The 16,505-nt window shown below is 40.2% G+C and overlaps 1 protein-coding gene across 1 annotated transcript; it reads left to right on the top strand.

Moving 5' to 3' along the window:
• The first annotated feature begins 3,573 nt into the window (after window positions 1-3,573).
• On the top strand, window positions 3,574-16,405 carry LOC117745770 (ectonucleoside triphosphate diphosphohydrolase 3-like). Its single transcript, XM_034554300.1, has 11 exons — window positions 3,574-3,646; window positions 7,932-8,200; window positions 9,905-10,042; window positions 10,373-10,490; window positions 10,887-11,046; window positions 12,277-12,436; window positions 12,524-12,751; window positions 13,286-13,549; window positions 13,636-13,746; window positions 14,435-14,578; window positions 15,283-16,405. Exons 1-11 carry the CDS (start codon window positions 3,574-3,576, stop codon window positions 15,469-15,471), a joined length of 1,854 nt encoding a protein of 617 aa, XP_034410191.1. The 3' UTR covers window positions 15,472-16,405.
• Window positions 16,406-16,505: the final 100 nt, after the last annotated feature.

Below are 16,505 nucleotides of genomic sequence, written 5' to 3'. Positions count from 1 at the left end.
AGCTAAATTAGTGGTGGTTAATATATAATGGCAGGCATCATATTTTTATACAGAATTCATAGTGTTTTAAGCAAAGAGGACCAGTATTTCCCAAAACTGTCCAAGACATTCGCTCTTTCACTGTAATTCCATTACATGAGAATGAAATGGTGCTACTTTGCGGTAAAGAGTGTGTTTATCTATTAAGCTTATTCCCAATCTGTTATACAAGGAATTTATTAGCGACACAGTGTTAACATAATCACCCTATAGTGTATAATTATTGTGTTCAGAGATATATTTGATATCGTCTGACTGCACATAAAATCATTCCAGTACAACATTGTGTGTACAAGGAATCTAGGATCCTTCACACCTCCTACATCAGTCTCTCATCTACAACTTGTTTACTTCGAAGCCTCAACTTTAAGACAGATTCACATGATTAATAAATGTAGTTAAAAGAAGACTAGTCTCCTCCTAGTTGTCCACATCCACTACTATATGTCCATCAGGAAATATGTAAATGTATGGTTAGACGTCACCAAACCGTGTTGTTAATTCATGAGAATGTTTCAAAGTGTGACCCTGTTACTGGTTAAGGTGTTTTCTCGTTGGCTTGGCTGTGAGTTGCATGCAGTGGTGAGGGTTTATTTGAATAAAGTCTACTGTAGTCTGCATAGTGTTTGGATCTCTCTTTTTCAAACCTCATTAAAGATTTACAATATATCAGTGTCACGACAAAAGATGGGTGCCGTGGTCTTAACAAAACCAAACCACTGATGATATGAAATATCTCTATCTGGACACAACGATGGCTCAAACAGAGGCCATGACACGTTAGACAGGTTATGTTCCCAGTATATTACTGAAAGAGTAGTGAAAATCCAGCTGAGCCCTTCCCTGCAGTGTACTCAAATCAAAATTACAGGAATAGACACACACACACACACACACACTCGTTTTCCTCCTTTGTGGGGCCTGAACTTATTTTAACGATTTGTGGGGCCCACCCTTTCCAGTGGTTCTACACCTCTGTAAAAAACATATTAAAAAAATCTATATCCTAAATATCACTAAATAAACTTTCTTTCTTGTGTTTTTTTTTACTTTGTGGGGCTCCATTTCTAGCATTTACAACTTGCGGGGTCCATTTTCACACAAACATACACGTGTCAAGGTTTTATATCTTAGCAGGCCACACATTTCTAGTCTATATATCCTAACAAGACATGTTGGTATCTGGTTTTTCCTTGCATACCAAAGACAATGCAGGACTGGATCTTATTTGTAAACAAAGGTCATCATTAGATAGACAATGCATTCAATTTGCATTCATATAATGACCTCTTGCTTAACACTTTTCGACCCATGGAGACTTTACCAAATCATTGAACTCTTAAATCCCATTTGGGTTAACATTGTTCTCTTTAAAAAAAAAAAAACGCCCCCTGGAAGAAGGCCTTGGACTGGACGATAAGCCTCACAAGGAGCACATCTAATTACGGTTCATAGTAATGGATCACCGGCGCATTGTGACGATACCCTCCACAATGTAACAGTTTTTTAAATTAAAATCGGTTAATTCATAAGGAGACATCAGTACACTGCTGTGTAACTAGTGCACCAAACCCAGAGAGGTGAATAACAACCACCACGCAGCTCACATGTTCACAGACTGGCTTCTTGTCTATAATACATATACAATATATACATACATATAATAATGAATACATGTAAACATTGTGCTTTTTAACTAGTTCCCCTGATCGATAGCTTAAGTGTAACAACATTAGTAGCTAACAGTCTAACACTGTAGCCTAAGGTTAGCAGCTACTGATCCATAGCTAACATATATAACTAGCATTAGCAGCTAGCGATCTGTTTAAAGTGGTACTATCTTAATAATATCTTAATAAAGGAGAACCTGTTGTGCTACAGTTACAACAAAACTGTGTTCAGAGCAAGAAACAAATCAAATGAACAAAGTCATACTAATAAAGTAAACCTACCGTAGAGAAGAAGCTCCTGGTTAGCTGTCTCCATCATGGCTCTGGATCAGTCATGAGATCTCACGAGAACGGTTCAATGAGACTTTACCTGAAATCTCGCGAGATTTAAAGGAGGCCTCTTATTGGCTAAAATGATACACACTACAGGAAGTGTGTGTAGCTGCTGCACCAGCACCCTTACACCACTAGGGCAGTAGAGAGCTCATTTCCTGAGCTCATTTAAATCAAAAATGGTGTGGGGCCCACCTTGTTGGGCCCCACGGGGAAGGAGGGCCCCATACCATTGGTGGGCTCCCTGTTTCTGGGCCCCACAAACTAATACTTACGAGTGCACACACACAAACACACAATCAACGCTGTGCCGCTCAGCCTTCTCTGAGCATCCTAATCCCTAAGGACAAAGGCGTGCGTTCTATAAATACAAATGAGGATTCAGTATTAGATTAATTCTTAGCCCCTGATTATAGTCAACGGTATTGGCTTGCCCATTCACTTTATTCAAAAATATTTTTATTAGTTTGATCTGTAAAACACAAGGTCACGGTATGACAAGGTCATATTGCCTGTTTTTTCAGACAAAACTGTACATTTGGATGATGGTACAGTTCAAGTGCTTGTGACAATGCACCTGACCATACAAGTAAAATATGGGCTTTTACATGACCCTCTTCACTGTGGTTATTGTGTGGAATGTCAATTCCTAAAGGCACATAGAGGGACAGATGCAATTAGGGGGAATTATTTTTTCAAATCCAAAATAAGAATCTTTGGTCACGTTATTACTGACTGTTTTCATCTTGTTACAAATGGCATTCAGAAACAGCAGCCCAAACTGTTACAACTGGGACTTCTCTTTAACGTGTTCGAAAAAGTCCCGCAGTGAGAGACGTCCCATCTCTCTGCCGCAGAATGGGGTGTTTCCGTGGCTTGCTGAGTGAGCCTCAACACCTGGCTTTCCTCTCTGCATGCGACGCCAACGACCTGCATTTCATACACAGGTTTACGAGGACATTATGTATTTATTTTTGCAGATGGTTCCCACCTACCACCAACCTTGCAACAGTCTCCATCACTGCGCTGCCATAACAACCACATATGACGGACAGTCAGTGTCCTCATCAGGACACTGACTGTCCGTACTGATCCATGTATATATATATATATATATATATATATAGCTTGCTTGTCATAATCACAAGGCATGAGGTATCACCTAGTACATCCCAATTGCTCGGCATGATGAGGATGCACAAAAAGAGTAGCAGTAAAAGGATTAAGTAACCTAATAATGAATAAGTTGTTAGTCCCGCTCCGTGAAAGTATAGTCATTATTTCCATTCACATATATTAATAACAATCACTGCCTTATGAACTAATCATTACAGTACTCACATCTGTTTGTGTGCCGTAGTGTTACCGAAACACATTCGCAGTCTTTAATTCTTCAAGCAATTTGACCAGGCTTTAGTGTTGCTCTCCCTCAAATATAGAGTGTATTTGCGTAGCAATGCTTCTGCAACAACAAATCTTCTTGCAAAGTTGCTTAGTTCGCCCACAAGAGGGCGACACCACACAGGCTGCCATGGGAGATGTTGTCACGCCTTCTACCAACAGACAGCCGCACTGGATGAGCCACAACTATGACAGTGACACCAGTGAGATGAACACTAATACACGGCTTGCCCTTTGCGTGTCCAACACATCTTTGATATGTGCTCTGTAAATACAATGTTGCTCTATTTGTGTGTTGAGTGGATGTACCTGTTGACACATTCAAAGTTATGTCTAAACTGATAGTACTGCCATTATGGTTTCTATTCTTAAAGTTTGGGCCTATTCACATCCACATTGGACACAACAAAAAGAAAGGAAATCCCAGTTGTATCAGTTGCTGAAAGGTCCCATTGAGCCTGGATGATGCAAAAGGCGTTATCGGAAGTCCCAGTGATATAATCCAGTCCAACACATGATGTCAGCTCAACTATTTGCCGCATACAAAGCGAGCAGCTCTCAAACATCTATCATTTGAGGTTATTGGTTGAATGCTGGCCACAGACATGTTTTCACTTGGGAGGCATCAGATGGGAAAACATAACAATCCAGCAGCCATCAGCACATAACCAAATCTGCAGTAACAATTACACTTGAGACCTGAGAGATCACATTACATGGCCAGCATTTAATGCCTTGTGTTGAACTGTGCACTGATTTCTGTTAACACTAATACTTACAATTATGTTAGGATAAGTGTTTCCGTTTTGATAATTCAATAGCAGTGTGATGAGTGTTATTTCACAGCTTTAGTATGCAAGAGATATGGGGTTGTGTTACATCTTTTCTGGGGATGTCTCTCTGTAATATCAGTGGCGGAAGAGAGCGTTTGTTATATTATGTATAGTGTTCTACAGTGATGAGTTGAGTTTAAGGGGAGAAGGGGGTGGAAAAATTGAGAGGTCGTAGTTGAAAGTGCTCTTGCCCACACATCAGAAACCCACACATTAGGCTTAATGGATCCTTTTATACCAATATGGCATTATGTGTGATGTGTGTATATGTACAGTACATACATGCAAGTATCTTGTCTATCACTTTTTCTGTTAATACTTAACCACCTCTTCAGAGCTGAGATACCCTCATTAGACAGGATGCAGACACATTTTTGCTTCCTAACTGTGACCTGAGTGTCTTCTTGTTATACATTTTTATAACTATGCAACAAGTTTGATAGCATCATGATATAAAATTACAGCAAATACATTCCCATAGCACGGCCGCAGAATAGGATCTATTTTAAAAAGCTGTCAAATAATGTTGTTTATAGAACACATCAAACTAACTACATTGTATTTATAATGTGGTTGTGGGGCAGTGAGTGCAAGGGATTAGGCAGACGTTGAGCACTATGCCAAATGAAAGTACAAGAACAAACATTAACAGAGCCAGAAATCAATTGAGAGAGAGATGGGATAACACATGGGCAACCCAATTATCAACCATTGCTCAAATTGAGGTATTTGAAAAGCTAAGACCAAGGTCTTTCTGCGGATTTGGAGTGCCTTTAATTGATCTGGCCACAAGGCCACAGCATTTCCTCCTTGGGCTGCGACAGATATTAAAGGGGGTGTTTACTGCATTTTGAAAGCACCGCACTAGATACAGACAATTACAGAGAACTTCTCTGGGCAGCTTTCTAATTCTCAACGGACTAGCACCAGTCCTAATGTAATGTTGTGGGCACTCGGTTGTTAAGAAGGCTAATTATCATCACCAGTTCAGACTTTAACGAGAACACCGGGAAGTCTGCGCATTTTAAAGTGTGTTCTTTTTTCAAAGTTTGTATTTTCTTACAGCAAGTAAATGAAAACTGTTATATCATATTTTAGTTTTTAGTAGTTAGTGTATAGTTTGCTCAAACGAACAACACCAAATAATGTCCAATTATTGATTATCTGCCAGTACGCTTGGCAACAAAACTTTGAGCAGCTGCAAAACTTGGATGTCAGAGAGTGAAGTTGATACATTTTACTTTTACCATCACATGAGATATATTCAATAGGCTACATGTTTGATAAATAGCTCATTGAATAACAACACAGCTATCGGAGACTTAGCTTAACTGTATCTATTAATTATAATATGGAAATGTTTATATGAGTATCAAAGCTTTACTGCCAAGATCATATAGAGACCATAATAGCATTTGGAAAAATCAGTTTGTGCAGAATGATTAATGCATTGATAAGTACAGTACAGGGAAAATCATTGGAGCTTTTTATCATTAAAAATACAGAATACAGCATAAAAACTGTGAAGGTAGATGCAACCCTTTTTTTTACCGATGCCAAGGTACAACAACGTTTACCTTCCCCATAAGGATGTCATTCTCTATTAATTATGCATTAATGTCCTGTTCAGACACTGCGAGCCCCGGCCTGGTTGTGACCACACCTCCTGCCAATCAGCCAGTGAACATTGACCATCCTACCTGAAGTGTCGCTGACACACCTGCAGCTTATTCTGTGCTGCAGCTGCTGATTGCTCTCCTTTCTTTTGCTCCATCATCACAGTTTATCATGACTTTTTGATTGGACTTTTGATTGGACTATTTAACAGATGCAAATGTAGTGAAGTATAATACTTGAGACCAAAATAAATGCTAGTAAAAGTACAATAAAGTACAAGTATGTGCAAAAAAACAGAGTAATCTAATTATTCCACCCCTGGGTATAATTGGTACAGTCAGCACACAGTTCTATGCGACATAATGCAGAGCTCACTCAGAGTTTGATATATTCACAATAGTTTCAACAAAGCCTGGATTATTAACAAACACCACAAAGATATGCTTTAGTTGCCACGTCTGATTATTTGAGGTGAAAAAAATAAATTAAAACAAAGGTTTTGCAGACATATTTAGAACATTTAGCAACTAAAGCATATGTTCAGTAAAACGTAAAAACATTTCCTAATTTTTAAAATTTTATTTGCTGATGCAAATGATCCGATTTAGTTTAAGATACGACTGACCACTAGTGCCACTGTGGAACAATGTTTTTTTAGGTCCTGTTTGTAGTGCATGCACATCAGGCCACACAATTGTTGTTTAGTAACGTGATGCAGAAGAGCAGTCATATTAGTATGTCTATAACATAAGATGACATAATGTGATTGTTCAGCCCCAACTCCTTCCATGCTTCCTGGTACCTTACATGTTTGTCCAAATGTATGTCTGACATTCAGGTTGCCAGAATATAACTTGGTACAGCAGCAGCAGCACCCATATACATGAATCATATCCAGCAATACTCGGATGAACACACCTCAGGTTAGTAGAAAATGACCACTGGTATGTAATCTGTATACAGGAGGCTTTGAAGTAGGAGCTCTCTGCCTTTCTTCTATTTCCTCTCTCGGTGCAAATCTAATTTTCAGCGTCCTGTCTATGCAGTTCACTCAGACCAGTGGGTTTCAGGTCTCACTTTAGGCAGCTAAAAATAAGTTATCTTTATTCACTGAGCATTGAATCCGACTTGTAATTCACTTTGACTGGCCCCATCAGTTTCTTCTTAGATACTAGAAGACCACCCAAGAATCCACTGGATCTATGAAGCAGCCACAGAGATGGGAAGCACTCCAACGAGCCACAGGAGATATTCTACCACTGTTTTATTTGTGATTAGTGACTTTACTTTGTGGAGTGCCTCTATGAGGTCAGGAGAACATTGTGCTCTTGGTTGAATTTACAGGTTTTTGCGGCCGTGACAACTTCCTGCATTGGGACTAATTGTTGCAGATAAACATAAAAGACCAGGTTGGTAAATAGGAACGGTAGATAAGGTGTAGCTATGTGACTGCTTATTGACTCCTGAATTATGAATTCAAAAACAAATCACTCTCTGGACTAGTTTTGAGGACTATCCACGAATGTATTCCAAAGTACACGCGCGTGCACGCACACACAGATGCGTTTTCAGCCCTTCACTGTCTGTCTCTTTAAGCAAAACAAACAAAAAAGAATCAACATGCTCCATTCTTTGTGCAGTACTTAGTTAGATTAATGACTCATAATTTCCTCGGTGAAAACTTGAGCTCAACATGGAATGGGAAGCTAGCAGGTACCAACACATCCTTGATCGTTGATACAGTGCTTAATCCTTTGCTTTTCATCGTGCCTACAATTCCGACCTATCCAATAAGAGCTGACTTTGTGATAACAAGTGCAGCAGATACTCAGACACAATGCACTTTATCTTATTGATTGCATCAATTAACTAATACCATCGCTCCCCCTCTCTCTTCTCACATTGTTTCATACATATGCACACAAACCTGTGTCTGTGCCTAATCCTTGCACACAGACAGTGAGAGAGGACAGCGAGTCTTGCATCATTCACGGCCTCTGATGGGCTTGGTTGCTCCGTTTGACTGCTGTGGTGGGAGTGGTGAAAACTGGAACTGAACTGGAGTTTGTAGACAATGCCCCTCCCATTCCCTCTCTCCCTCACTCTCTGTTTTGTTGGGGTACAACAGCTCCTGCTCCTGAGAGCCAACCACTCTTATCTCTCTCTCCCCCTCACAGCACACTCCCTTCCTCTCTCTCTCTCTCCCAGCCTTTGCTGCTCCCCTGTTTCCTGCTGTGTTTCCTCATCCCTTCTTCAGAGCCATCTCACTCCCACTCTCAACTCGGATCTACAAACCAGCTCTCCAAGGTAATATACAAACACTTTTTTCTCTCTCTCTCTCTCTCTCACACACATACATGCATGCAAATTTATATACCAGGTAACAGTAGTTTCATTGTGTCATGTACTGGGCGTGTTTCCCTCCTTCGCCCTCATGAGGACCAGTCTCTATAAGCAAATGAAACAACATGTGCAAATCTACTTGAAGGGATCATGTGGGTGATGTCAGTGTAGAATCTACAGCAATAGGAACTTAAGGGGTAGACTTGCTGCTTCCTCTGTTTGACTATCGTTAAACAAAACAACTACTTTTTTTGCGCTGTGTATTTTGTTAACATTGTGTGTTTGTGTGTGTGTGTTTTTTGTGTTGTGTTTACACTAGATAACCCATATGTATGGAATATTGTACACTGTGAGTGTTGTATCAAGTGAATATGCAACTGTGTAATATCTAATATCAATATCTAATATCGTATACAAGTACACTTATTGTTGCTTTGCTCTAATTTGACTTGTTTTACACAGGACAGGACACTGATGTTAAAAACTGAGCAATTCATTTTTAGAATTTCTTCTTTTTTTTTGTCAGTTAATCATAAATATTACTTCCTACCCCATACACACAGTATATTAATAATGTTGCTAGTTGGGTATTTGTTGGCCAAGTTCAGCCGCATATGTGTGAGGCACGCTTGTTGTCAGTCAGGTTGTAATCACACCTTGTCAAGCAGCATTTCCCTACATGTTTTTACCTGAGGTTTCTGTGGCAACTCTTAACGGCTGTGATGTTAACGAAAAACAAATTATGTCACTGCGGTTTGGTTACCGACTGCTGACAATGCAATGGAGGAGACAAATACGTTTTGAGGGGTTTAGGCAGCTTTAAAAGAAGCTTAAAAGCAGGAAAAACGGTTCCATAATAAACCAGGCTGAGACAGCACTGCATATCAGCTGGAGCTTGACACAAGTTTGCAATTACTATGTTGAGAAATGCATGTACGATGCAGATGAAAGAACGACAATCTTGGTTCTGAGAATCATTAACCCAGTGTAGCTTTTCTCCATTCAAGCAGACATCTGGTGGATCTGGCATTGAAACACTGTTTGTGCTCATTGAGTATACATTTGAAACTCAAACAGAGTACTTTATGACAGGTCATGTTTATTTATTCCATTTTCTGGAAATTGTCATCATGTGTGTTTCTCCTCAATATCAGTTTTTGTACTGAAGCTCTTGCTGTTTCTTCAAAGCTGTCAGAAAAGGTTCGGCACAAAACGAGTGCATTAATCTTCATCGGCAGATTTTCCCTGCCCAGTAGGTTTTGTGCAATAGTGAAGTGTGGCAGCAATCTTATGTCAGATGGTGTAATTTAGTTCTACATCAAGTTTAAATATACAATACGACAATATGTGGGACTAAAGTATCTGGTTATCATTATCCATAATTTAAAAAAAGAACAACTATTCAGACAGCCAATCCCGATCCACAGTTTTCCCTCCTGATTCTACTTCCTTTCCTTTAATGTGTTCGATAAACCTGATGGTATTGCTCACCACATGAATACTTTTAACGCTGCCTGCCAATTCTTTTTTTAAATCTTGAAGTAAATAAAGTGTACTTTTATTGCTCATCATCACTTTTCAAACCGCTTCGTGTGTCATCACTTTGAGAGCTACAATGCTTTTAGGGAAACACTTTTTTTTTTTTTTAAACCTATTTCTTGCCAACAGGAAATGGCTTCTAAACGGCAAATGGGCTACAAGTGTCGCATAGCAGGAGTGCTGCTTCTACTTTTGGCCAGCATTGCTGCCCTTGTTGCTGTTGCTGTCATCCAGGACACGTGGAAGTTCAAAGAGTACAGCTTAGAGGTGAATATGTACATGTACACGTAATAGTACACCTAACACATACTTCAGCTCCCACCCACTCTCAGTTGTGAATGTGGGCCAAGATGTTATCCAGATGTCAGGGTCAAGTTGAAAGGTTTTCTCATCAGTCGGCTTGGTGCTGTGTAATTTAAAGGGGTGGTGAGGGTCGCAGTGGCCTCTCTGTAGGTTAATTCAATCTTTATATTATCAGCTCTTTGCCGTATTAATAGGAATTTAAAATAATTTACTAATCAATATAATAAGTGCAATCAGATAGAACAAATGTGACCCTGGAACATGATTATCTTTGTTTTGTACCCCTCTCTGCAGTATGGCATAGTGATAGACTCCGGCTCATCACGTTCCAATGTGTACCTGTACGAGTGGCCGGGGGAGAAGCAGAATGAAACAGGAGTTGTGACCGAGATAATGAACTGTCGCGTTTCTGGTGAGTCATTGTCTCCGCACCAAATGCAGCTTTGGTGTGTAATAGTAAAACATTTTTAATTATTGTATCTGTCTGGTGATTTGTAAGGCAGAGGTTGCCACTTAGCAAAAGCAGCTCCTGGTATTTTAGTACATGCAACAGTAAAGTTTAACTAAAAGTTTAACTAAAAGTTTAACTAAAAGTTCTACATTTTCTAGAATTGAGTGATGAAAAAAATGCATGAAAAGATTCTAAAATAAAAATGTAGGAGTAGAGTTATAATCGAAGAATGCAGAGAAAAGTAAATGCCAAACGAAACACATTTTGAAATACTCCGTCAATCTTCGCTTAACATTTATTGTTTTCCAGTGCCTGTGCTTAAAGGAGACAATTTTAGCTTGTGCCTCGTGCCCACAGGTGCTGGTATCTCAGAGATGAAAGTTGACCCACAGAAAGATGAAGCCTCGTGGAATGGATTCCGTGAATGCATGCGCAACGTCACAAAAGCCATTCCTGTTGAAAAACACAAAACCACAATTCTCTTTCTGGGAGCGACTGCTGGAATGAGACTGCTGCAGTAAGAAAATTTTACAAGAAGTCAGCTTCAGTGAGGAAGGATGAGACCAATTTAACCCCATTAATGCACAACATGTTTTTGATCAAAGACCTCTCGATTTCCTCTTCCCTTCAGTCTTTAAATTCAATTCAATTCAATTCAGTTTATTTTGTATAGCCCAATATCACAAATTACAAATTTGCACACATATGACATCCCTCTCCAGGACCTCACATTGGATCAGGAAAAATCTCCAAAAATAACCTTTGACAGGAAAAAAAGGGAAGAAACCTTCAGGAGAGCAACAGAGGAGGATCCCTCTCCCCGGATGGACAGAAGCAATAGATGTCATGTGTACAGAATGAACAGCATTACAGAGTTACATAAACACATTACATGAATATGACAATGTATAATTGGACCTCGACAATCCATGAAACAGAAGGAGGTAGAGAGGAGGGAGGGGGGGCGGGGCACATCAGCAGGGGCCATGGGAGGAGGCCGGCTCACCAGGCATCAGACACAGCCAGGTCCAATGGACCCTATGAGACGTGAAGTCACAAAGACTCCGGGGAGGAAGCAGAGTTAGTAAGGTGCAATGGAGAGATGTAAATTCATCCATAAATAAAGAGAGAAGAGGAGATAGGTGCTCAGTGTATCCTAAAACATCCCGCAGCAGCCTATAAGCCTATAGCAGCATATCAAGGGGCTGGACCAGGTCAAACCTGATTTAGCCCTAACTATAAGTGATATTAAAGAGGAAAGTCTTAAGTCTACTCTTAAATGAGGTGACTGTGTCTGCCTCCCGGACTGAAAGTGGAAGCTGGTTCCGTAAAAGGAGCTTGATAACTAAAGGCTCTGGCTCCCGTCCTGAATTTGAAGACTCTAGGAACCATGAGTAACCATTTAGTGAGTGCAGCTCTCTAGTGGGGCAATATGGTACTATAAGCTCCTTAAGATATGATGGTGCATCACCAATCAAGGCTTTGTAGGTGAGGAGAAGAATTTAAATGTGATTCATGATTTTACAGGGAGCCAGTATCAGGCTAAGCTAACCATCTCCTGGCCAACTCTAGCTTTACATGTAGCGTACAGCCATGAGAGTAGTATCAATGTTCTTATCTAACTCTCAGCAAGAGAACAATAAATAAATAAGTAATGTGTATTTAACAAAATATGAAACAATTTCTGTCACCACTCCTGTTTCAGGTAAGATCTGTAATTCTCTTGCTTTTTCTGCTTTGCTTTAAGTGAGAAGGATGAAGAGAAGTCAGATGAAATCCTGGGAAGTCTCAGAGAATACCTGAAAACGTTGCCTTTCAACTTCCAAAATGCTTCCATCCTTTCTGGTCAAGAAGAAGGTCTGTACGGGTGGGTCACGGTCAACTACCTCATGGGAAACCTCCTAACGGTAAGACGCTGACACTAATCCATCCGGTCAACGTGTACTCCCTTTAAATGTAAAGAAAAAGAAGAACCTTTCCCATTATATTTGTAGAAAAACCTTTGGAACCTCTACGCAAACCCCGAAGGTGAAAAGACGATAGGGTCCATGGACCTCGGTGGAGCGTCTACACAGATTGCCTTCGCAGTCCAGGAGGATTTAAGGGGACCTGACTACTTGCATGTCAAACTGTACGGTTACCCTTACAATGTCTACACACACAGTTTCCTCTGCTATGGCAAAAATGAGGCTGGGAAGAGGATTCTGGACAAAATAGTGAAGGTGCACACCTTTTCTTTCTGTCTTCTGTCTGTGTGTGTGTGTTCAGAAGAAATACAAAAAATCCTATCCTCCACATACCATGAGGGTGAGCATGGCAGTGGGAGTGTATGCTGTTTTGCATGCATGTGCAGGCCAACATCCATTAATGCCCAGTTAAGAACTGATTAGTGAACACTGCTGTCCCGGAGTTACTAACACCCAAAGGGAGACAAGTCAAGAATGCATTATGTCATAAAGAATATCGATCGACCTGTGTACGTCGTCAAGCTAATCTGCGAGAAATGCATTATTTCTGGCAGTTTATAGGTATCTGTGGAAATATACTATGTACAGAGAATATATTATGGATATATATTTGCCGCAGGGTCCTGGGATCACATGTTAGCTTAACATTTGAGTATATAAGTCATGATAGATGGGGTCTGTAAATACATGAGTAATACTGTTCTTATCTCATCCTCACATGTCTATTCTTGGCACTCTCTTTTTTGTAGCCTCCATTTTGATATTTTCTTCCTCCTCTTAACATTCCAGGAATCATCCGACCCATCCTACATTATTAACCCCTGCTACCCTGAAGGTTACAATGTCACCATGATGGCCTCGGAAATTTATGACACAGAGTGCACAAAGAAGCCAAAGGACTACAACCCAGATCGAGAACTCTTCATGGTGGGAACCTCCAACTCAGACAAGTGTGGCAGCTTAGTGAAGTCCATCTTTGATTTCAAAACGTGTTCCTCACCCCAGTGTTCCTTCGATGGGGTCGAGCAGCCACCCGTCGTTGGAGAGTTTATGGTAACACGCGGTGCAAATAGAACACATACAAGAAAGGAGATGAAGATGACAAAGAACTTACGATGTGTCTCCTCTATTCCTGCCAGGCATACGCAGGGTTCTTCTACACTGCGAGGGCGCTCGGGAATGAGGGAGCAACAGATCTCATTACGTTCAACAACTCAGTTAGGAAATTCTGCCAGTCCCATTGGACAGTGGTAAGTTCTTCCAATCGGTATAGACAGCTAGAGTAAAAAGAAGAGGAGAATAGGTTGGACAGGAGGCTGAGAAGAGAACAAAGAGAACTTAGGAAGAAAACATATACTGCAGGAAAGGAAATCTTTCTATACACTAAGTGGTGCAGCAAACTGTACCAAATGTCAACCCTATTTCACAATCATTTTACTCACTGAGAACTCAACAGAAGACAGTTTTTTCTCGAAGGCATAAATACCTGTTTTAAAACCTCTGGCTTAGGTATGCCAGATTGTGTGAGAACATGTCATGCTGTCTGATTTAGTGTTGGCGCTCCTGTTCAAACAGAGACTTTACAAATACAATACAGATTAGGATTGGTGTTATATAATGATCAGTAAGATGTCTGGAGATTTTAAACAAGCTGGCGGAAAAAAAGCACTTCAAGTATATTTCTGCCACATTTTATTTTGCCCATTATAGACACGTGTCAGCATATCAGGCCTCGACATATCTGGAGGGACGACATTTTATTCTAGCCTATTTTAACTGTAGAAATCAGTCTTGATCACAGATGAAGTCTTGTCCTTATTTTAAAGTGTTTCATCATCATCATCGACTACAACATTGATATCTTGTTATTAGTGTTCGGCTTCATCATTCTTCTTCCTAATCACAGGCCACACTTGTCTCTGTTTCTCTTCCCTACAGCTGAGGGCATCTGAGGAAAGGAAAATGATCTCTGATCAACACCTTAAGACTTACTGTTATTCAGGTCACTACGTCTTCGCAATGCTGGCGGATGGATACAAGTTTGACAAGGAGACCTGGAAAAACATTAACTTCCAAAGAGAGGTTGGTTGAGAAAAAAAAAAGAAAAGCCAGTTCACATCCACTCTTTTTATTCTCTGTGTTCATCTCCCATATGTGATCAAAATGAGACATAGCCATCAGAAAATATATATGCCAATTTAATGAGAGTTGCTATGCTTTAACTGACAATATGTTGTCATGTTCAGGAACAGGCATTGCACAGCGTTTAACAATTGTGAATGAGGCCACCCATGGAGACCCATTAAAGATGGTTCCCTGGCATTTAAAAAGTTGAGGCCAGAGTGAAAGGCTGGCAATGTATTGCTCTGTTACGGCCTGAGGTTATGGAGCGTCTTTCACAATGGAAGTCCCTCAACAGAAGGGGATTCCTGATCTGTGACACGCAGTCTATCAGTCATGAGTCATAAAGAAAGGCAGAATATGAAAAAGTCACACATAACAGCCGTAGTTTCTGAATTGCAATGGAGTTACCCTTTAGACTTGATCACAAAAAAAGAGTTCCTCAATGGCTGTCTCTCCAACAAGAGAGTAGTGTGCTGTGATCCCTTTTGATGAAATTACAAAACAGACACACCCATCTTTGCCAAGAGCTATAAATGATTGTTTCATATTCTCAACTTCCCAAGAAATGCATGACAATACTAGTAGCTGCATGCACGATACTGAAAACATACCAAGTACAGCATGGACATATACAGTCTTCTCTTCTTCTCTCTTTTCTCCAGGTGAAGAAAACCAGCATAGGTTGGAGTTTGGGCTACATGCTGAGTATGTCCAACATGATCCCGTCTGAAGTGAAAGAAATCCCCCCCCTGACCAACCCTGTCTTTGCCGGCCTCATTTTTCTATTTTCAGCCCTAACAATCATAACTGTTGTCTTTGTTTTCGTGTTCCTCATTCGCGCTTGCTACTGAGAGTTTCAGTCACTAAGGAATTGTTCTGCCATTGTAAACCTCGGGGTTGCTGTCAACCTGCAAGTAGTGGGAGCGGGCTACAGCAGCATTTGCCTAGGCACTGTATTTTTTCAGGCCAAGCCATTTACTGCCTTCAAATTCAATAATGAGAGTTCACGAAAACCGAAGGAAAAGCCTCAAAATGAAAACCTCCCGCTGTGTATCCTTCTCCTGACATTGAGTCTTTGAGCTCGCTTCACTTGTGTGACTGGTTTTATTGAGCCATTATAAAACACCTAAAACATGAATGATGCACAGATAATATAATGGAACCCAGATATGTCCACTAGTCGCAGATTGAGCAATCTTAAAATGCCGCTGCATTTACAATTGTGTGATTACAGACATGGACCAGGTAAACCATGAGCTATTCACTCACTGATTAATTCTGTATTACACATGTAATTGCACTTTATGGATTTCTCTTTACACACAGTAGGATTGCCCTTTGCCGAGGCCCTTTAAGTGTTTTATATTATATACTGTATACTGTATATCAGGGATAGGCATTCTTTGGCACAAGTACCACTATTTTCATAAGGTAGCTTTACCAATGTGTGCAAGGGAGTGCATGCACCTCTTTTCTGCATGAAGAATTACCTCTTCCCTTGTCATTGGAAAGTGATGGCTTGTTATTTACGGTAGTTTGATGTGAATGAAGTCTTGTTTTTTGAAGACCCGCCCTACTCTGCCTCTGTTTGGCTACTACGTGGGCCCTTCTTAATAGAATGCATCAAGTTTATTGTTAATTGGAGGACGGTCAAGATCAAGATCCAAAACAAGACTGGAGGAGGGTCAAGAGGTTAATCATTTCCAATATATAATACGAATGTCCTGATTTTGGGAGATGCACATTGAATGAAATAATAAAAAATAAAACAACAGACCCTTTGGAGATTGATGTTTTGTTGTGGTGTCATAACTAAACTTAATAGTAACCTTAATGTTGATATGGCACACTGATTTAACAAGACATTAAACAAAATGGCACATCA

Source organism: Cyclopterus lumpus, chromosome 16 (assembly GCF_009769545.1).
Source record: "Cyclopterus lumpus isolate fCycLum1 chromosome 16, fCycLum1.pri, whole genome shotgun sequence".
Lineage (NCBI taxonomy): Eukaryota > Metazoa > Chordata > Actinopteri > Perciformes > Cyclopteridae > Cyclopterus > Cyclopterus lumpus.
This window is presented reverse-complemented; position numbering and strand designations above follow the sequence as displayed.